The sequence below is a fragment of the Sminthopsis crassicaudata genome, chromosome 4 (assembly GCF_048593235.1).
Source record: "Sminthopsis crassicaudata isolate SCR6 chromosome 4, ASM4859323v1, whole genome shotgun sequence".
In the NCBI taxonomy this organism is placed as follows: Eukaryota; Metazoa; Chordata; class Mammalia; order Dasyuromorphia; family Dasyuridae; genus Sminthopsis; species Sminthopsis crassicaudata.
Window position 1 is genome coordinate 408,601,238 of NC_133620.1, and position 23,251 is coordinate 408,624,488.

The 23,251-nt window shown below is 35.9% G+C and overlaps 2 protein-coding genes across 3 annotated transcripts in view; both read right to left on the minus strand.

The window, feature by feature from the left end:
• ABCA4 (ATP binding cassette subfamily A member 4) overlaps nt 1–23,251 on the minus strand; it is a 357,920-nt gene that overhangs the window by 177,283 nt on the left and 157,386 nt on the right. The window contains exon 1 of one of the 2 annotated variants that reach the window (XM_074262733.1): nt 511–619. The exons of the other annotated variant lie outside the window; for it this stretch is intronic. The gene's annotated coding sequence lies outside the window, so the exon portion shown is untranslated. Of the gene's footprint in view, nt 1–510; nt 620–23,251 lie in introns of those variants that run through there. 2 annotated transcript variants of the gene reach the window in all.
• Nucleotides 16,845–23,251, minus strand: part of LOC141538766 (rho GTPase-activating protein 29-like) — a 45,508-nt gene continuing 39,101 nt past the window's right edge. The window contains exons 6-11 of the mRNA XM_074260560.1: nt 22,333–22,397; nt 21,780–21,890; nt 21,581–21,661; nt 21,201–21,389; nt 20,734–20,871; nt 16,845–18,277 (exon numbers count right to left, since the gene is read on the minus strand). Coding sequence (XP_074116661.1) covers nt 18,194–18,277; nt 20,734–20,871; nt 21,201–21,389; nt 21,581–21,661; nt 21,780–21,890; nt 22,333–22,397 — 668 coding nt within the window. The 3' untranslated portion in view covers nt 16,845–18,193. The remainder of the gene's footprint in view (nt 18,278–20,733; nt 20,872–21,200; nt 21,390–21,580; nt 21,662–21,779; nt 21,891–22,332; nt 22,398–23,251) is intronic.

Genomic DNA, 23,251 nt, shown 5'->3' on the forward strand with positions numbered 1-23,251 from the left:
GAGCCCCAGTGTAGGAAGAACTCAAACTCAAGTGGCTCCTTGAGCAGAAAGACCAAGATGGCAAAGTGCTTAATGCCTGTTTTAAGAAAGTTCAGTCGAAGGGTCTGAAGATAACTGCGCAGGGAGAAGAGAAGGCCCAGATCTGTCACTCTCTCTTCAAAACCCTCCTCTTCCTCGAGCCACATCTCTCCTATAGCTTCTTTCTTTCTCACATACTGTGAAGCTCATTTAGTTCCACTGTCATCACCTCTTCCTTCCCTTGATGATTTCAGCAGCCCATCAGGTCATCCTCAGGCCTCTGTATCCAAAAACAATCCGACCTTGTCTGCCCCTTACTCAAAAAACATCAGCAGCTCCCTATTACTTCTAGGAACAAACCTAAACTCCCTTTCCAGCAATAAGAGCTCCTTATGACGTGCCCTCTTTCTACCTTTCCACTCTTCTTCTACATTCCTCCTTACCACGAACACTGTCATCCAGACGGAGGGAGTTTTGCAAACAATTACTCACCAATCACAGATGCATCAGCTGGTTCAAATGCATTTTTATGGTCATGTAATCCTTCAAACGATGTGGCTGTTTCTGAAGTTTCATTCTCCTCTTGAGAAGGTAGGATGCCCTATCAGGGTAACAGGAAAAGAAAGGTTACAATGCATGCGATGTGGAGGAAATGGGCCAAAGACCTGCCCTTCATTCAGGCACATCCCACAAGGTATAACTGCATAATTCAACATTTGGCACCACTCACTTCCTCCTCGGCGAGACATGGTGGAGGCTTGCTGGGCCTAAGGGGAAAGCTTTCCTTGGTAGAAGATGATGAGAGCGGCTGCAGGGACATATCAAAGATCTTCACAAAATAAGCTATGAGAAGCTCCACAATACGAGCCTGATGAGGATAGTCCACCAGGGAAGAGGGGGAAACCTTAGCATCCATCCGCAAAGGCCTGATCAGAGTTGGTCCAAATATGATTCCCAGATTACTGGCCGGCATCTTGTTTTCTTCAGCTTGCTCAACAACTCTGGAGAGGAAAACAAAGCAGGGGGGCTGTCAAGTCTTCTAGGCTTGCTCTCGGGCAGTGGTCCTCAAACTTTTTAAATAGGGGCTAGTTCACTGTCCCTCAAGACTGTGGGAGGGCCAGACTATAGTACAAACAAAAGCTCACACTCTGTCTCTGCCCCTCAGCCCATTTGCCATAATCCGGCGGGCGCATAAACGTCCTCAGTGGGCTGCATCTGGCCCGTGGCCCATAGTTTGAGAACCCCTGCTCTTGAGTTTAGGAAGGCTGGGAGAAATTTATCATAATGGAGCTGGATTCATATATCCTTCTTTACCACCTCCTCAGGTCAGCAGGACACCCCAGTACCAACTATACAGTACAAGGCAGGGTAGGAATAATGGTGAAGAAGGGTCTGCAATCATCTTTGTAGGTTATTAGATGAAAAAGGTGACTAAATCCATGTCCATCGTGATGACTTCTATATTCTAAGCTATTCCTCTGAAGGGACTAAAGGCAATTCCATCTCAAATAGGCCACTACTACACCCAATTCCACATTCACCTATTCCTACTCACAAGGAAAAAATTATTTTTTAAGGTAAAGCTCTTACCTATTAAGATGGCCAATAAGGTACTCGATAGTGTTATAGTTTGATCCTGGAAGTTTTTTTAGAAGAGCTTTGATTTTCTTCAGGACTTTATTTAGTTCAGCACTTACAGCTTCAGGTTCTGCCTGTTTCGAGTCTTCATTTACCTTCTGGCTTTCTTTGGCAAGGCCAATAAGCTCATCATAAAGATGAAACAAAAATAAGGGTTCTGGTAACTAGAAGGAATAAAGATCATATTAAGAATGTCAGCCTGTACACTATGCCATTTTTCCTAGGCCTCCTCATATCCTATTTAGTCTGGCATTTTTTCCAGCTTCTGCTTTAACCCTAACTCATTCAACAAGAATTTAATAAACATCTAAGTAATTAACAAAATACTGGACCTGATACTGTGGGGAAAAATGAGGCTGATCTCTCAGGGCTTCTCCTCTACTCCAGGGATATAAGGAGGGACAAGGGCTAATCTGGCAGGACTATAATCAATGGGAGAAGGTACTACGTGCCTTCTGAAAGGGCAAAGGGTTTCAAGAGTTAGGCTGGTGGTGGGAGATTAAGAGAAATCTTAGGGGTCACCCAAGTGGTGACTTGAAGGACATATTGGATCTGGATATATACACTAAGACCTCCTCTACTCATTTTGCCTTATGACTTTATCTTACAGGGGTGTATGATGAGTGGAAAAGAAGCTAGAAGCCTTACTGTGTATAAACTGAAGAATGAGAGAGAACAGTCTTTTCTATGGGAATATGAATAGAATACACTGGGAAAGAGGGGTTAGAGAACACAATCGGCAACTAACACATCTTATTTAACTAACTGAGAAACAAAACTCAAATTCCATGGGAGCCAGTTAAGAAAAAAAGCTTCCTCAAAACATCTATTTATCTTGTGTGTGAAAATTTCTTCTATCAAAGCAGAGGCACTTTGCGCACTGTGGATTCTCTGGTTCAATAATAAAAAATTATCTTGAAATTTTGGTTCTCTAAAGCTCCAAGTGTTGGAGATAATGTAACTCTTCTTCCTTTTTCAAAAACTTAGTATAGTCTCTACCCTGAACTGAAGGCCATTTCTGGGGAACTACCCCAGCTATTCATACTGATCAGAGGGACCAGGAAGAATGAGGGAATAAACATTTATAGAACACCTATGTGTCAGGCATTTTACTAACCTCTTTTGACAAAGATGATCTCATTTGATCCTCACAACAATTCTGGGTACTAGGTGCTATCATTATGATTTCCATTTTACTGGTGAGGAAATTAAGGCTGGAAGAGATTAAGGAGTTTCCCAGGGTAACACAACTAAATGTATGAGGCTGTATTCAAATTAGGTTTTCCTGACAGCAAGTGCAGACACTTTAATATCTGTACGGTCAACTGCATCTAAGCATCAGGAATCTCATAAATTATTTAGTCCAGGCCCCTCAATTTTTTGAGGAGAAAATTGAAGCCTAAAAAAAGGTAAAATGATTTGACCATGGTCCCAGCCAAAGAAAGAAGTGGAGGCAGAATGTGATTCCAGATTCTCTGATTACAATGACAGTTCAATGACAATCTGATTCTATGTTCTTTGATTCAAGTTTGCTAGGAAATGTGGAATCATTATTCCTAATTGCTGACAGTTGTTGCAATTTCCTATTGCTGATGAGTGGGCTGGTGATTTATTATTGTGAGGAATGTTTAAATAATAGTTTCACTTATAACAGATTAAGTTAAGATTCTTGCTTCAATATTAAATAAACTTCAAATAGAGAACCTTTACCTTACGAAGATATAATTTAAGAACATTGCTGATATCATGTGCAGAAAATTCTGAAAGTTCTACTAAATCCGTTCCATTTTCAAAGGATTGGCAGAGTTTTTCAACTCTGTTTTTAGCTCCATTTACACGGTAGATGCCCTTAAAAGAGAGGGAAAGAGAAAGCAAAAAAACGTTCTTTGGTACAAGAACTTTAATATGGTAATTTCACCAGGAAATAAATATTTCAAATTGACATTTCAAAAAAATACAAATCTATGTAAGATACTATTTCTAAGAAAACCGAGTATTAGTTACCTAATATTTGAAGACAATTTTTTCCTAACGAACGTTTTTAATACTAACTTAAAAAGTGTTATAACTTGACATTTTAAATAAACATAAATAAACAAGTTAAAGCATACCTTCACGTTCAAGGCTCGACTTTCAATTTCTGAGGTACATTTCTTAATGATGAAGGGGATGCCATCAGGGGCATTTTTAGCAGCTTGAGCAAATTCCACACCAAATAAATGTAACTTGCCATGAAGTTTCTTGTGCCCACACTGAATGGTCAAGGTTTCCAAACACGTTTTGTGACAAGCAAGGGAGCACTACAAGCAAGGGAATTTTGTAGAATGATTTATTAGAGTCACATAAAATACGAATGAACAAATGGAGAATTAACAGTCAGTCTACAAACATTGAATTACCTGCAAAAGTCTTTGCTCCATAATCAAAGAGCAGATAGAGTACAGGCACTTAATCATCAAATAGACACTAAGGGATAAGGAAAAACCCTCTACTGAAGCAGGTCAGCCCCTTCTCAAAAAGAATTTTCTCCAAGTACTTACTGAGAACTTAAGAGATTTATTCAGAGTCACATAGACAATGCCATTGACCCACAGATAGGAGTGTCTCAGGGCAATATTGAAGACATTTGGGCAGAATTCATCTTTTCTTGGATTTTTAATTAATATCATAGAAGAGAAAATAACCCTAATGACTACTGGCATGGCTCCAGGTTGTGGCTCTCAATGCCACACTACAAGACAAAAAGGCAACTGCTGCAAGGTGGAAGGATAGCTTTGAAAGGCTCCCTGAAGGAAGCCAACATATGTTAACTTGTGGGGTGGGGAGGAATGGACTTATTCTGCCTTCCTGCTCAGACAGCCTGGAGGACTAGGTCAAGACACCAAGACAATGTGGCCCTCAAATCTTGCCTAGTAATAAAAGCCTTTCAAACATGTGACAGCATAATTCGTCTGTCATCCATCTCAACTCTCATGGTTGGCCAGTTCCCATCATGTCATCTTCCCATTCCTGGAATTCCTTATTCATGATACTCAACTTCCTTTAACCTAACCGGGTCCATGTCTAATCTCCCTTTGCCTCCTTCCTGCAAGATGTCTGTTTCAGAGAAAATAAATGTCACTTTGTTTTTATACAGATTTTGCTACTCGTGCCATCCAATAGATGCAAAAATCTAGCTCCCTTCAGGAGATATTGTATTCTTGGCCACTCTCTTCAGCACTGGCTATTTCTTTCCTGACCTGCTGGTTCTTGAGAGGGTATTAGAATACTCCTTGCTCACCTGCTCCCTCCTGATATTTTTAGATTTTCCATCACTAAAGTAACATCTCCTGTTTTTAAATTCATTGCATTAATATGGTCTTTCCACTCTTTTCAAATCACAATCCTATAGTGTCCTTCTCAAGGAGTTTAGTGCGTGACTTCTGCTCCCTGACTCCTGTTCTTTTGCTGGGGCACTTCAATGTCTACTTTGATACTCTGAAAAGTCCTAACCTTTCAATGACTAAATTTCTTGAGTAGTTACTCATTTACTCCATTGCGCTACACCTACATTCAAGAATGGTTATAAAGCAGATGGGGTCCTAATTCCTGAATGCAAAACTCGAGACTTTCCTCAAGACGAAAGCTTCCTAGCATTCCATCTCCTCTGTGCCTCACAACTCCTAAGCTTATTCTTCATACACATGAAGAACTCCAAATCCTTCTTCCAAATATTCTAAGTATTTTCTTATGTAATTAATTACTCATGACAATCAATTCCATACCATAATGTCATCTATTTTTTAATCTCTCATCTGCTTAGTCTATGGCTGCTCCTCCAATGCCAAACAACAGTCCTAGATTGCCTCTGGCCATCCATCTCCACTAATATTCCCAATGTATTGACAAACTGGAGGAAGACATATTATCCAACTTCAACATAGGCCTTATTTCAGGCAAGGCAAACTTTTAATCTGAGGCAGTGTTTCTCCTTGCCAGGGTTAACCACTCTACATGTGCCCTTGATCCTATTCATCCTACATTCTCCAGCAGACTGCCCTGTCGATCATTCCTCACTTCTCACTACCCTCAACCTCTCTATCCACTAGCTGTATTCCTTTCCCACAGTCTCTGAACAACAATTTCACCTCCCTCTTGGCCCCCTATCACTTTTAAGCCTTTAAAAAAACCCCATAAACTTGTTATCCCTTCAAGTTATCATTTAATCTCTTCTTGGAAAAGTTATTTACCATTCATTGGTTTCTTTTTCTTCTGTTCTCATTTACTCAGCCCTTTGCAATCTAGTTCTGAATTCATCAATTGACTGAAAATTCTTCTCTCCTTCTTCTCTCCAACATGTGCAATGATCTCTTCACTGCTAAGTCTGGTGGCCTTTTCTCAGTTCTAAGCTGCCTTGACCTCTCTGCTACACTTGACACTATGACTCATTAGACTGTGAGTCCCTTCTCATTTTTGGGTGTTCTCTTCCCTCTAAGGCTTTCACTCCCTCCTGGTTCTCCCACCAGCTGTCTGACCATTCCTTCTCAATCTCCTTTTTTTTTTTTTTTCTTTTTTTTTTTGAGGCTGGGGTTAAGTGACTTGCCCAGGATCACACAGCTAGGAAATGTTAAGTGTCTGAGACCAGATTTGAACTCGGGTCCTCCTGAATTCAGGGCTGGTGCTCTATCTACCGTGCCACTTAGCTGCCCCCTCAATCTCCTTTGCTACATCATTGATCCCATAATTGTGAGTGCTCCCAAGCTTCCATCCTGGATCCTCTTTTCTTCTCCTATACTTTCTTGGTTGCCATCCATTCCCCCCTGGATATGACTTTCTATGCAGATGACTTCCAAATCTCTGTATCCAGCCCAGTCTCTCCTGAACTTCACATATTACCAAAAGTTGGTTGGGTATTTTAACCTGCACGTGTGGGAGACTCAAACTGGATGGCCTGCAAAAACTTTACACATGTCTAAAATAGAACCTTTTCTTTTCCCAATCCTCACTGCTTTCCCAACCTCTCTACTGATTATGTTCCTAGTCCCGCAAGCCCACATCCGCACTCCCATCCTCCAAGTCCAGTCATCTTTTGATGACTCAGCGACCAAAGTGACCTTCAAGCCCATTTCTAACCAGGACATCTCCCTATATTTCCAGAACCAAACAGAAAATCCTCTATCCTTTTAAAGGACAACTAAATAACCTGTTCCCCACTTACCTTTCCTGCTGTCTTACACTGTACCCTTCTCCTATTCTGCTCTCCCATGACACTGGACTCTTTCACATTCCTCCCATAAGACACTCCATCAACTAACTCGTTCCCTCCTTATCTCTGCCTCCAGGTCCTCTGGCTTCCTTTAAATCTCAGCAAAAGATGCACCTTCTGCCAAGTTTTTCTCGGCTCTCCCCAATCTCAGGGCCTCCCCTCTGAGACAACACTGACTTGTCCTGTGTGAATCTTACTTGTAATGTTTGCATGTTGCAGCACTGCTCTCTTGACTGAGAATTCCTTGAGCACAAAGACTGTCATTTGCCTTTTGTTATAGCACAAGATTTAGCACAACTGGCACTGAGTAAGAACTTAATGAATGCTTGCTGATTGACTAAATGGGAAGTCTAATGGGAAGAATGTTGGAAACCCGGCTCTTCTTTTCCTTACAGAAATCCCCTGAATTCTGTGGCACAGTGAATAGAGTGCTAGGCCTGGAGTCAAGAAGATGCCTTCCTGCATTAAATCTGGCCTAGATATTTATTAGCTATGGGATCCCAGGGCAACTCCCTTCATCTTGCATGCCTCAGTTTCCTCCTCTATTAAATGAGCTTGAGAATGCAATGAAATTATTCCAGTTAGACATGACTATGACTGAAAAACAAAAACAAATATAAAGAAATAATCAGTTTGGAATAATTTGGGAAACAGTGCATTACTTTCAGATTCCAAACATCTTCCTAAAACAAAGGCTCATCTTCACTATGGCAGAATTTTTGAAACATGTAGGTGAGCTACAACATAAAATAGCAACCCACTCTCTGAGGGATCATTTGAAAAGGATAATAGAGCGCTGTATAGCAGGCATCAACAGCTATTTCAAAGAATTATTTGCATTCTATGAGTAAAGAATCTCAACAAGAACATATATTTTAGGGCAGCTAGGTGGCACAGTGGGTAGAGCACCATCCCTGACTAACAAGATCAATGAGTCTCAATGAGATGACTGAGGCCAGTTCTAATGATCTTGTGCTGAAGAGAGCCATCTACACCCAGAGAGGACCTGAGTTCAAATCTGGTCTCATTTAATACTTCTTAGGTGTGTGACCTTGAGCAAGTCATTTAACCCCAAGTGCCTCAAAAAAAAAAAAAACCAAACAAACATATATTTCTAAGAAAGAAGGTGAGTTAGCAAAACCAGAGAGAAGAGACAGAAATGTTCTTAAGCTGTGTATCAAGAAATCAGGAGGGAGGAATACCATAAAAACAGACATAGAAATCACATGAAATCACAAGAGGGAAATGATCATAATCTAATCCAGTGGAGAGAGAACTCATATAAATAAGATTCTGGCCCAAACCCACTGAAATATTCAAATACTTTGGATGATTGTTCAGTTTAAACATTTAGCCTTTCAATTATTAATGGAATACTGAATATGAAAAATAGCAAGGATTATTATAGCACATCTTTAAAAAACATTCTTTTAAAAACCAGAAAGTGTATTATTTTTTAAATATTTCTTACCTCCACACACTCAGCCCCATGGAATATGACTAAGCTGTCACATTCTCTGCATTTGGATGGAGTCCTCAGCTTTCGAAGCTTATGGCTGAGAGCAGCTTTTGACTTGAGGGCATTTCTAAATGGTCCAGGGAAACTGGTAATTTCAGGCACATGCTCATTTAAGCCTTAAAAACAAAATTCAATGATGATTTAGTATTTCTAGGGAGATATTGTTTAACTTTAAAATATGTTCATTGACCAAAATTGAACTTATAAAAAATAATAGTAATAACAGACTGGCATTAGAAGATATTAAAGCAAGCAACAAAATTAGATTTTTACAAGTACATTTATATAGGTATTTCTAATCTTTATAATGTGAGTCTAGTTGCCTATAATTTTAAAAAATAATTCATTAGATTACAATCTTACAGATCATAAAGCAGCATAAGTCTTAAGGAACTTTTTGATGATCTTAATCTCTCTTGTTAACTTTCAATATTTCTGGTAAGAAGCACTATAAGAAACAAACCAAAGCATGTTTCTAACATTATCTTACAGATTTACACTGAAAAGAAATTTTTTTTCATCACCACACTAACCGCAGAATTTTAAGAATAACTAACAGGCTAACATTTTTCATTAGAAACTTAAGTCTTGCTGATTTATCGTAGGCTCTTCAGATCAACACATGTGTCAATTTCTTCATTCGTACACTGAATCCTACTCTTAACCCTGGCTTTCCAAGATAATACAAATCATAACTTCTCAATTTAATTATCTTTTCCTTCTGTTTCAGTTTAAGGGATTCTTGCCTTTAAACAAGGTAAGCTGCCAGCTCAGCAAAGGTTACGGTGTCACCATCTTCATCACCATTAAACCCAGGATCTATTGCAAGCCCTTTTAGGATAGGAAATTTCTGACCTCTATGAATGTATGAAACTAAAAATAAAAACTATTTTGGAGTCAAAGTACCCAGGGTCAAATACTACCTCTGTTAATTCTGCATCATCTTATGTAGGACTCTTTTCCCCCTCTAAGTTTTATTTTCCTTACTATTTAATTAAATGATCTGTAAGGTTCTTTCCATCTCTAGTAACTCCTATGCTCTAGAAACATCTAAAATCATCTTCTTAAACTGATGGTTTGGTCCTGAGGTTGCAGTATGTTCAATCAAATGAACAGATATGAAATAAACTTGGTCATCAAGATAACTGCTTTCCTTCAATTTTCTTTAATTTTCATGTCTGCATTAATTTTGTCACCAAGAATCACACTTAATTGCACAGAATAATTTTCCATTGCATAGGACTGCTTTTACTCTTAAGTATTATACATCACTAGTTTGATGAAAACAGAATTTCTGGTCTATCATTATATACATTATGTAGTAATTATTTTTGCAAAATATTCTTGAAGTTTATTTACTTAAAATATTTGTCAAGACACATTTGGATTCTAGTTATCACATTATTTTAAAATCATCATTGCCTTGTGTAAGGACAATGAAAAGTCTCCTACCCTTGGGATATGTAAACCTAGCTCAATCACTTATTAACGTGATCTTGGGTAAGCCATAGCTTCAGTGACTCTTACATTTCCTCACCCCTATAATGTGGACAATGTTCTCTATATACCACCTAACAGGGATGCTCTGAAGAAAACTTTATGTAAAGTACAAAATGCCTTTGTAAATGCAAATTTTTGAAATTATTTGGTATAAACAGCTAAAAAAATACCATTTTTCTATTAAGATTTCAAATCTTATTTATCACTATACATTGTGGCTATAATTCATCTGGCTAACTAAATGTGGGCCAAATAAAATACAATGTACAGTACCAATCTCAGAAGGAGACGGTGGTTCTCTTTCATCAAGCTCATCAGCAGATGACATAGTCCCCATTGATGGTGTACGAGGAAGCCTGCGTTTAAAATCTCCTAGAGAAAGAAAGATCTAGTAAAATAACTTGTATGTGTGATTACAGAAATTTTTAATTTGAACGATAAGGATTTCATTTTATAAAGGACAATTTTTAAGCTTTAAAGAGAAACAGAGACAAACATACAGAGAGAGACAGAGAGTAGGTGGAGACGGGGAGAGAGAGAGGAAGAAGGGAGGGTGGGAGGGAGGAAGAGAGAGAGAGAGAAAGAGAGACAGAGAGATAGAGATAGAGAGAGGGGAGGGGAGAGACAGACACATAGAGAGACAGAGAAAGAAAGAGAATGGCTAGAGTGTTAGACTTGGAATTAGGAAGAATAGGATTGAGTTTTGCCTCTGACTAGCTACATAGTCTCAGGCAAGGAAACTTTCTCTGAGACCATTTCCTCATCTGTAAATTGGGATATCATTGACAGCATCTATCTCAAAGAGTTTTTATGAAGATCAAATGACACTATATACATATAAGATACTTTGCAGACTGCCAAATGGGCTATTAAAATACCAGGAATTATGATTACACCCATGAATAGATGAGTGATAGGCAGAGAGATAAATACAGAAAAGAATTCCCAATCTCTCTATTTTTGTCTACCTACATTTTTGATTTCCTTCACAGGCTAATTGTACACTGTTTCAAAGTCCGATTCTTTTTGTACAGCAAAATAACTGTATGGACATGTATACATATATTGTATTTAACATATATGTATTTAACATATACTTTAACATATTTAACATGTATTGATCTACCTGGCATCTGAGGGAGGGAGTGGGGGGAAGGAGGGGAAAAACTGTAACAAAAGGTTTTGCAATTGTCAATGCTGAAAAATTACCCATGCATATATCTTGTAAGTAAAAAAGCTATTAAAAAAATGACAAGTAAGATGAGATCAGAAAAACCTGGATGTACATGAACTAATACAAAATATAATTAGCAGAACACTGTATATAGTAACAGCAATATTGTATGAAAATCACTTGTGAATAACTTAGCTATTCTTAATATGATGAAGACAATTCGGAAAGACCTATGATGAAAAATACAATCCATCTCCAGAGAAAGAAGTGATGGAGTCTAAGTGAAGACTAAATCTTATCTTTTTCTTTGCTTTATTTTCTCACTTTTTGCCTGTACTTTCACAATATGAATAACCACAGAAATTGTTTTACATAGCTGCACTTCAATAACCTATATCAAATTGCTTATATTCTTACTGGGAGAGGGGAAGGAAAAGAATTTAGAACTAAATAATTTTTTTTATTGTCAAAAATTGTTCTTATGTATAATTAGGGAAAATATTAAATTTAAATAAGAAAAAACCAAAGACCTCTAGAAAGCCATCACCAAATTAGAAAATTTATGATGTATATCAATGCAGAAAGTAGTACTCATAATGATAAAACAACTTTTTAAAGTACATATAAGTACAGCACATATTCTGTCTCAGAGGCTACAATAAATAGTTTCAACATAAAACATTTGCTTCCTCTCTCAGACTTTAATATGACAGTTCTTTAACAGTAGATTATGTTGTTTAAAAAAAAGATGCTGTAATTAAATTAGAATCAATGTGAGTGTCCATCAATTTAAATATTGGCCAAACAAAATGTGATATATCTATTTCTATTTCAAAGTCCAATTCTTTTTGTACAGCAAAACAACTGTTTGGACATGTATACATATATTGTATTTAATTTATATTTTAACATATTTAACATGTATTGGTCAACCTGCCATCTGGTGGGGGGGGGGAAAGGAGGGGAAAAATTGGAACAAAAGGTTTGGCAATTGTCAATGTTATAAAATTACTCATGCATATATCTGGTAAATAAAAACTATTACTAAAATGTGATATATGAATGTAATGAATTATTATCATATCAGAAGAATAAACTACTATGAAAACCTCACAGAAATTTGACAAGATCAGTTCAAAATGAAGAAGGCAAAGTAAAGAGAACATAAAATTCTGAGCAATGTATTATTGCTAAGAAATGATGATGAGACATAGCTTACTAATGTAAGATAAGAGACAGTGTGCTTTAGGTGTAAAAAGAGGAATACATTGTTCAATAAAAAGTCTGTTTTCCTTAACTACACTTCTTTTCAGAAGAGAATCAGGAAGACTAAGTCCTAATATCACCTCATTAAACTAGTTGTGTGATCTTGAACAAATAATATAAACTCTCTTCATTTCCTTCATATCATTTTTCTTTTTTTTGCTGAGGCAACTGAGGTTAAGTGACTTGCCCAGGATCACACAACTAGTGTTAAGTGTCTGAACTCAGGCCCTCCTGACTTCAGGGCTGGTGCTCTATCCACCATCTAGCTGCCCCATTTGATTGTATTCTTATGTAATATTCTTCTCTAAAATTTAATGTTTTCTGGAAGCAGGTTTCTTGGGGGGGCTTCTGGAGGCAGCCTTAGTTTCAGTTCAGAGTAATAACCCCAAATGCAGCCAGGAGTTAAAGTCTAGATCCTATTAAAATTTCCTTCAAAGTATTGTCTGCTTCCTTGGGCCCGGTTAGCTTTCTTAGAGGTCTATCTCTCTCCTTGATTCCGAGAGCTCTTGTCACTACTCCTTTGTCTCTGCCAGCTTCAGCCTCCAGCTCCTTCTGAATGAGCTTCTAGTGGGCTTGTCCTTCCTGGCCCTGAGACCTCCTCCATATATGTTCTACACTGAGTATACACCAATCATTATCATTAGGAAACCATTATTTGTCGTAGGATTAAATTAGTACTAAACTAAATTTAACCACTGTCTCCTCAATTCCACTTACTTAGCACCTTGTTTCAAGTTCTGGCCCATAACATTCTTATATTCAGTATATATTTGTGAAATAAGGTCTTTATCAAGAAACTTACTGACATTACTTCATTTTCTATGTTATCTTTTAGCATAATTTTCTTTAATTAAATCTATTTTTATTTTTACTTTGTCCCAAATTATAATTACTACCTCTTGCCTTTTTAGTTTAGTTGATATATATTATTCAGTTGCCCCAGCTTCTTTCAAGTGTGTCTCTTCTAAACAATACAGTATTAGATTCTGGTTTCTAATACATTCTGCTATCTACTTCTGTTTTGTGTGTAAGGTCATCCCATTAAGTTATGACTACTATGTATTTCCCTCCATTCCATTTTCTTCTTTTTCTTCTCCTCTTTATTCTATCCCTCCTCTAAAGTTTATTTTGCTCTTAATCACTGTCTGCCTTAATCTAGCCTCCATTTTATATTTTCTATCCCCTGTTCTTTTATTCCTTCTCCTATTTCTCTGTTGGAAAAGTTACTATTTGTGGGGTAGGTTATTTTTTGGAAATAATTCTACCTCCTTTACTTGACTGGGTGCGTACATATATATATATATATATCATCAAGCAAAAAACACTAAAGTTTCTTACTAAAAGAGGCTGAAACAGCTTTAATTACCTTCTGGAAATTACTCAAGTATGTCTTATGAAGTTCAATTATAAAAGTATTTTCACAGATAACATAAGCTTTGCTTCCAGCATTTCCTGACCGGAAGAGAACTCACGTACTAGCAATCCTCCAGAGTTTAGCATGGCTAAAAAGGGAAGAGGAAGGTCCCAGTGATACTGACTGAGACAAACACAAAAACCAACCTAAAAGGACAGGGATGGCTCAGGAAGGAAGGAAGGAAGGAAGGGTAGGGGAAAGGTTCAAGAAAACTAACTGGATCAGACATCCTCGATCTCATACATAGAGATTGCCATCAGGGAGTTCCTTAGAAAAGTTCTACACATAGAAATTGTAACATCAGAGAAAATATAGAAAGGACATCTTAGGAACATTTCAAGCAGAGGAATAAGAGCACTAGACAAAAGTTTGGGATCAAAAATATCAACAAAATCAATACAAGTTTTTAAATCTTTTAAATTTTATTGATTTTTGTAACTCTCCAACAACACTACTAGAGTAAAAAATAAAAATATTTATGTACCTGGACTAGCAGAAGGAGAATCCATGGACCTTGATTCACTGCTTCCTCCAGCACTCTCTGAATCACTGCACATTCCACTACCTTGATGACCAACTGACCATGATCTTACAGGAGGTGGCCGTCCTCTGAGAGCTTTAAAAAATAAAATATTTGAAGATTTTCACAAAATAAATCTATAGCTTAGCTAGAGGCTGGTCTGATAAAGCAAAAATCTAATGCAAAATTAATAAGAATAATCAATCTTCAAATGTCACACTTAAATGCAGTTACTTCCTAGTATTTACAAGCAAATTAAAATTATTTAAATCAAAACAACTTCAAAAGCAAGAACATTTTATTTGAGGTATTAATAATTTTATTAAAGAGTTAAAGACTGGACATATGATTTAATTGGTACATAAAAGCCAAGAGGAAGAAATTCCCTGTTCTGATGCAAGTTGGCATCTTCTCTGCAATTGACAGTCTTAGGGAGCTGGCTAGAGCTGTGAGAAGCTAGTGGTTATTCAACCCAGGGTCACACAACCCGAGTCACACAATCAGAACATGTCAGAAGCAGGTTTTTCTTGGTTTCAGGGACAATGATGTTGCCTTTCACTTTTAAGTTCACACTAGCAAAGCTTATGATTACTTCTTTTATTTGATTTAAATACTTTCAGGGATATGACTTATTTAATAATTTAAAAATATACTTAATACAAGTGAGTGCTCCAAAACATGAAAAATTACCTGGAATATCTATGCTGCTGCAGGACCTCTTTTCTCCAATTTTTTCAAAATGGTAAATAGAGCTGCCAATATCCTCCAATAAACGAAATGTACCATCTCCAGAGTTATGAGACACATTTCCATGTGATCCATGTTGATTATTTGTCGATCCCTTACTTAAAAGTCTAAAGAAGTAAAAATCCAAAAATAAATATAGCCTATCAATGGAGGGAAAAAATTCTATTATTTATTTTATATTCAATATTTGAAATGCACATTAATGTGATAATTCAGTATTAATACTGTTGATTTTCAAAGAATGACTTCAAATGTGAACTCATTTTAAGAGTATAATATGGCTTAAGTGCTACAGAAATTCCAAAATATTCCAGTACTACAACAATTTGATACCATTACATCTTCTAATTTCTCATAATACTCCTTTCTCAATATACTTTATGATCCAATCAATCTAAAACATTCTCTGTCCTCTTCCCTCTCTCCCCCTAAGCAGTCTTCTAATCATCCATGTAATGTCCTTCCTCCTCCTTTTCCTTATTGAACAGTATTATCCATCCTTATTCACCTTTAGTGATACCTTCTTGATAAAAACTCTCTAATCCCTACTTAGACCTGACATACAGATTGTTTTGCAATTAGTTCTCTAATGCACTTTCTCTGTAATAGTGTGCACTACAATCATAAGTCTTACTTTCTTATTCGTTCCATGAGGGCAGGAAGGACGTCTTATCTCAACTGTGATTATTCCAAAGTACCTAGGTAGCATAATTCTCTGCATAAAGCAGAAAGTATACAACGAATGTTTATTGAATCAACAAAGGTACCATATATAACATGTAAAAATTATATACAGTTATGACTGTTTAAACATATAAAGACTAATTTAAAAGTTAAAAGTTCAATGAGCTAAAGCTAAATCAAAATTTTTCAATTAATTTTCCAGAAAGCCAAAAGTGATTCATGTCTAAGATATTTCCCCTTTATATAAATTTTTAAAAACTAAAAATAAAGTTAAACATTTACAGCTGCTGTATACACACATATCCACACTTTTTTATACACATATATGTATATATGTTTATATATACATATGCATATGTGTATACACACACAGAATGACTTTGTTGATCCTAATCTGTTTTTTAATAGTGGGAGTTCCACAGTGGGAGCTCCTTATGTCAATAAAATCAGAGGTTCAGACACTATCGTTTACCCCTATAATATCTTGTTATTCTTTCATTATTCTCTTTAAGAAAAAATAAGTCCTCTTCAACATATACTTTATTCCTTTCAACACATGTATTACTTCCAAAAAGGAGAGACAAAAAATCAAATTATGAAACTTTTGTCAAAGGGAATACATTTATTCAAACTAGACTTGAATTTGGTTCTTTTTACTTAATTTCAACAACCTATTAATTCTTCTTACCCATCAATTTTGGAATTTTCAAGAGAACTAGATTTAATGTGTACATCATCCTTGAGCAAAGTTTTTGCCTTCACAAATTCTGCAAACTTTTGTCCAGGGTCACATAACTTGGCATTCTCACAGAGAGACTGGTAGTTAACGGGAAGAGACACAACCTGCTCACGTTGCATCTGGAAGAGATTTACCACTGCCTATTTACCAAATAAAGATAAAACAAAAGAATAATCAGGAACCTTTAACAAACATGTCTTTAAATGTCAAAAGTTAAATATCACAAATATTATACATAACATCTGAACTCCTATCTCTTAGGACTCACTGAATATATAGGTGGATTTATTCACATATACATAAATATATTCATAATACACATATATATGTGTCTGTGTGTGTGTATCACACACACACAGACACATATATATGTGTCTGTGTGTGTGTATCACACACACACACACACACGCAGACTCTGACTTTGTAGGTCCTAACCTGTTTTAGTAGTGGGAGCTCCACAGTGGAAGCTCCCTATGTCAATAAAATCAGAGGTTCAGACCCTATCTTCTATACCCTATAATATCATGTTAACAATTCATCTTACCATTTTTTCTCATTTAGCTAGATGAAAAAAAATGAGATGACTGTTTAGATGGTTAACTTACTATCTTCCCAAGCAAGAAGAGCATTTGAAAAATTTCCACAGTGACAACAGGTACAATATATGTATATGTGTGTGTATACACACACACATACACACATATATGAGAGTGTGTATGTTGGCATGTGTCTGTATGTATCCAAGGAACAATGCAAGTTAAAACTATAATGTCATGATTAAAGACCATTTCTTGGCTAATGTACATCTGTATCTGTAATCAAATTTTATCTGTGGTACCACTTTTATAGGTGTTAACCTATCAAAATAATTTTAAATTACTTGGCTAATTATAAATTTGGCTTTTATTTATATTTGTTCCATAGGATGACTGTGTTTTAATATTGTAACATAATAACACAGTGTAACAATAAAAAAATTAGATTAGGAATCAAAGTCAAGATACTAGCACACTACTAATTTTCATTATCAGTAGATAACAGCAAGGAATTGTAGCATAATATTCCTTAACATTAAGAAAACCTGATCAAGATTGACTAAGATGACAGAAATAGATAATGATAAATGTTGAAGGGGATGTGGGAAAATTGGGACATGAATGTAATGGAATAGTATTATTCTATAAGAAATGATGAGCAGGCTGATTTCAGAGAATCTTGGAAAGATTTCCATGAACTGATGCTGAATGAAGTGAGCAGAACCAAAAAAAAACATTGTACACAGTAACAGAAAAATTATGAGTTAATCAACTGATAGACTTTGCTCTTCTCAGTAATACAGTATTCAAGATAATTCCAATATACTTGGGATGAAAAGACCATTCGCATCCAGATAGATACTGAAGGCGAATGGAAGCATACTATTTTCACCTTTTTTGTTTGTTTGAATCTTTTTTCTTGTGGGTTTTCCCTTATGATCTAATTTTTTTCATAACATGAATAATATGGAGATTTTAAGATGATATTACATGTATAAACCTCTATTATCAGATTTTTTGCTGTCTTAGGAAGAAGGGAGGTAAGGGAGAAAAAAATCTGGAACTCAAAATCTTATTTAAAAAATGAGTCTTGAAAACTATCTTTATCTGTAATTGGAAAAAATAAGATACTACTGAGAAAAAAAACAAAACAAAGAAAACCTGATCACAAGTTACTTATCTTTTCTTTCTCCTCATCTGAAAGGCTTGATACTGTATATACTAGTATACTGTGAACAAGAGTCCTGATGACCTTTGCTGGATACTATGCCAAGATCCTGGGAAATAGGGGTAACAGTGTTTTCTAGACTACTCGTTGTGATTCTATTTATTTAACACAAAATGCAAATTATCTACAGAAAACATAACCCTACTACAATCAATCTTAGTTTATTTATTCACAAAGCTCATCAGGGACCGACTATGGGGATACAAAAACAATAAAGCATTGTTCCTACTGTCAAGGAGCTTACTATAATAAAGTGAAGAAAAACATGCATTATTACTAATCATTCACACAGATAACTACTGTATTGATACATTTTTAGGAACCTTCATCTATAATGCCATGTAGGTAGGTAAGTGAAAATTTCTCCACAATAATACTTAAAACAATTTTTCCTATCTGTCCTGTCCAGCAATAAATAAAACTAATTTTCTTCTAACTCAAGGATTTAGCTTCTTCCCTTAGCAACTTTCTCTTACCCAAAGCTGCCTATTCTGGACAAGGCCTAACTCAAGTTTAGCCAGAAAATCAACACTTATTAAGCAGTCTCCTATGAGCAAGGCATGGTGCTAAGCTCTAGGGACACAGACAAAAAAACCCATCTCCACTGTCATGGAGCGCAATCCAATGAGAAAAGCAATAAACAAATGAGTACAATGAAATATAGGATATACAGGAAATAAAAGAGAAAAAAAGAAAACAGAAGGAGTGAGAAAGGCTTTCTAGAGAAGGAATTTTAGTTAGGACTTGAGGAAAGCCCAGGATGCAAAGATAGGGAAAGAAGTTCCAGGCATGGGAGACAATAGAAAAAATGCTTGGCACTAAGAGATGAAGTGTCTTGTTTGTGGAGCAGCTAAGAGGCCACTAAATCAAAGAAGAAAAGAGAGAGAGGGACAGGGAGACAGAAGGACAGGCAGACAATGGGACAGAGAGAGATGTAAGATGAATAGAATGTATGTGTGTTGAAGGGGAGGAAGGATGGGGAGAAAGACTAAGCAAGGTAGTATTAATAAGGGCTTTGAACACTCAACAAGAAGATTAGTATTTGTTCGTGGAGGAACCCACCGCAACCCACCACAGCTGAATATGGGGGTAACATGGTCAGTCCTATGATTCAGGACAACAGAATCCGATGAAAACAACTTGAAATAAAATGAATTAAAAAAAACAACCCTATAATTCTTTATGTTAAGGAAAAATACCTATTCAAATGAACCATATGGCCACAGTAGGTTACTAAGGTGGTCAATGAGCAGGGGGTAGTAAAAATTTCACTCAAATCTAAGTAAACTCTGCACAGACTGAGGCTCATGTCTCAGGTGATAGAGAAGCCCAATCACTGGTAATATCACAAAGGACCTTCTCCATTCTCTTCAAAAGAAAGCAAACAGTCAAGATAAAGTACATGCTGCTCCTACCACTAGTGTCTATCCCACTTACTCTTGTTATACTTTCCCCAAATGCTTTTCTTTTTCTCTTCTCTCATCCAAATCCTAATAACCCTCAAAGATTCAGGACAGAGTATTGCCAACTTTATATTTACTCTCCAAAATTATTTTACCTTGGTTACAAGGAATCTCTCATCTCTAATCTCTTATTTTCAGTAATTCATACCACCTCATTCAGCATTTTATTTCACATTGTAGTTTATTATTTGCTAATCATTTCATGTCTGCTGATCCTGGATTACTAAACATACTGTAAGTTTCTTGAAGACAAGGATGTAGCTCTATACTTTTCTATGTACCAAAAACAACATAAAGCTTATATCTTTTTTTTTTACATGTAAAACTATTTCAAGGCAACCAAATAAAAAAGTAAATCATGATAATCAGATAATAAAAAATCATAACCTTGCCAGACTCCAATTGATTCCTCTAAAATGTAATGCTCAATCTGAGATAAATCAATCAAATTAATTAACACTGAATGGTCGGTCAGAAACAAAGAAAAAAGGAAAACAATTAAGATCATTATTCTCTGGTCCCTAATTAATTTCTGCTCCATTTTGCAAACTGCAAGTTTATCAAGTGTTCAGGAACAGTATGTAATAGGTTGGTGGTGTTGACAAAGAGTTGCTTAGGTAGCCAGATTAATTATCTACTCCAGTTTAAGAAAGACTGATTTTTAAGAAACACGTACAATTTAGTATCTCCATCCAAACCAGAGAACACATAATGTTCAACGGAAAAATTTCATGATATAGTTGGGACATACATGATAACAATAATTTATATTTGCATAGTGCATCTTACATTTTACAGAAGAAAGAGAAAACCCAACATGGATCACTAACTATAAAAAGATGGCAAGTACACTTCACAATTCTATAGATAATCTGCAGGTTCAAAAACTAAACATAATAGGTAGCAGAGATTAAATTTTTCTATTAGTCTTCATAAGGTTCTTTTAATTATACAAAAATCTGACAGCTTTTTATCCCCTTTCTTCACAAAGGCACCAAAAAAGATGTAATATTCAAGTCTTTTGTTCCCTTAAATTACTTACAGCTTTAAGAGTTAGATCACACTGGAAAACAAGTTCACGAAGTTGTGTTAAAATTTCACTTTTAGTATGGTCTAAATCATTTCGCCTTTCTTTCATATCTATCATAACAACTTTGTAGTGTACATTTGCTTCTTCAACCTGCATGGATTGAGGATATTAAAGAATGTCAAAGTTAATAACAAGCAATAGGACCCCAAATGTCTTAATATGCCTTCAATAGTTCTTACTATGGAATATTTGTTTAGAAAAATGTAGTGTGTCCATTCTATTATCTCAACTGTTGTCATGTTAAGAGCTGAACACAACAGGATATTTAAACTACCCAACAAGTAAACTCCATGAATTGGTCAAATTTTGTCTCACATATACACCCCACCCTCTCTAGTTCTTCTGCCTTTGGCAAAACAAAATAAAATCAACAATTTGCTGCTGGTGCTCCAACTTCCAATGCCAGAAAGAAGACTCACCTTTTGCAGAGCCTCTTCTTCCAGCCTTCGCTTTTTCTCTACCTGCTTGCTGGCCTCTTTCCCAAGCCCTCTGCTTGAGCTCAGATGCTCCTCTTCAGCACGCACTGTGGAAGACTTGGCTTTTTCATATTCAGTCTGCTGTTGTATACACAGGAGTTTTGCCTTTTTGAGAGATGCCTCTGTCTCTTGCTATGTAGGGGAAAATGACATTGAAATCATTCTTTTTGCATATTAGGTACATGGTTATGAGAAAACAATAAAAAGAATTGCATAATGATAGACGCTTAAATACATGCAAGATGTTTGCAGATATGAGGTTAAGAAAGAAACAGTGTAACAAAGAAGAAATCATTATTACAATACTCCAATGTGATACAAACCATTTTCTTCTGTTCTCGTTGCCAAAGCTCTTTAATTGCTTTCCTCTGTTTATCCAATTCACTTTTTCTTCCAAGCAGAGGCTATCAAAAATAAAAATTACTAAATTTTTATTTGTTTTTTTAAATAAGTAAACATGTACAAGTAAGTTATTTCTTAATTTAAAAGGAATGAAAATTACAATTGCATTTAACTTTTTACCTGAACAAATTTGTTGGCTTGAAGAGCTGCTGTTGTTTGTTGTGAAAGCTGACTGCTCTCAATATCATTATCAAAAGCATTTATGAATAAAGCCCGAAATGGCATAAATTCCTAAGGTTTAAAATAGGAAAGTCATTTCCAAAGTAGAAATGTGGTTAGTCCCTGCCTTCACTGGGGTCATTGTGAAGAAGGTGCTCTGTGAGACAGAGAGAGCCATGAGAATCATTGGGTCCATACCACAAAGACAACTCATATAAGCTGATTTCAGAGTATATTTTCTTATGATTAAAATCAGGGCTGATGATAATTGCGATAATGATTCTTAAGAAACATTAATTGTAAAACTAAGGATCAAAATTTCTTTTGACAAAGAAAAGTTTCTCCTTTAAAAACAAATGAACACCAAAACAAAACTGCCTTTGACCAATAAAGTTGTCCCCTAATTTTTTTTATGCTTCAGGATCAAATATTTCATTCACTCAAGGATAGGTAATTAACAAGCTCTTAAAATACCAACTTGTTTTCAAATATCAGGAGCTCACAATGTATTTACCTGGAGTCCAATAATGGCTTTAGTGGTCTCTGCCATCTTTGCAATGTTTCTAGCACACTCCAGTTCTGGAAAGGAAAGGTTCTAATTAATCATCATCTCCAAAACAAAAACTGTTTCACAATTAAAAAAAAAATTACATGGGTCACATGACCAATAAGACACGATGGCATTTTCTTCAATCTTCATGATCTCTTGTTTATCTCCAAAACAGGAATTTTACACAAGCCATAAAGCAATTTCACTATCTCCAGTCTAAGGCACCACGGATCCAAGACAAGATAACAATTAAATGAACAGAAAAGGGAGGTGAATCTCTTAACTCTTAACATGCTTACACAGGACTATATTGCATCTACCAGAAATCACAGGAGTGAATGAATGGAATAATGTTTGGAAGAACAAAGGAACTCAAGATTCAAGAAAAGGTGACCTACCCTATAGACCTGAGTCTGAAACTCATCATAAAACATATATACTCCATTGAAGCAGGCTTTTAAAACATTCCTAGAAAGAAAATTATTTCTAAAGAAATTTTTGCCTTTCAAGAATCTCAGATATACAAAAAAGGCAAATAAAATAATTCTTACAACAGCAAATATAAGACAACATAGAGACAAGACATTTCTTTCTAAAGGCACACAGGAAACAAGGGTGAAAACAGTTCAAATGGAAATGATGATTGAGAAACAGATGAACAACATTATGGACTAATAAATCTCATAACATCCTGTCTACAGATAAATCAATGTTTTCTTTTTGTTTTGTTTTGTTTTTTGGAAGGGGAGGGAGAGTTTGTGGTATTAAATTTCAGGAAAGGATTTATAGAATAGGGGGGAGAAAGGAATATGAAATAAGAGGGAATAAGTGATGTACACTAATGAAGTCGACAGAAAAAATGCCATCTCCCAGGAAGACAAGA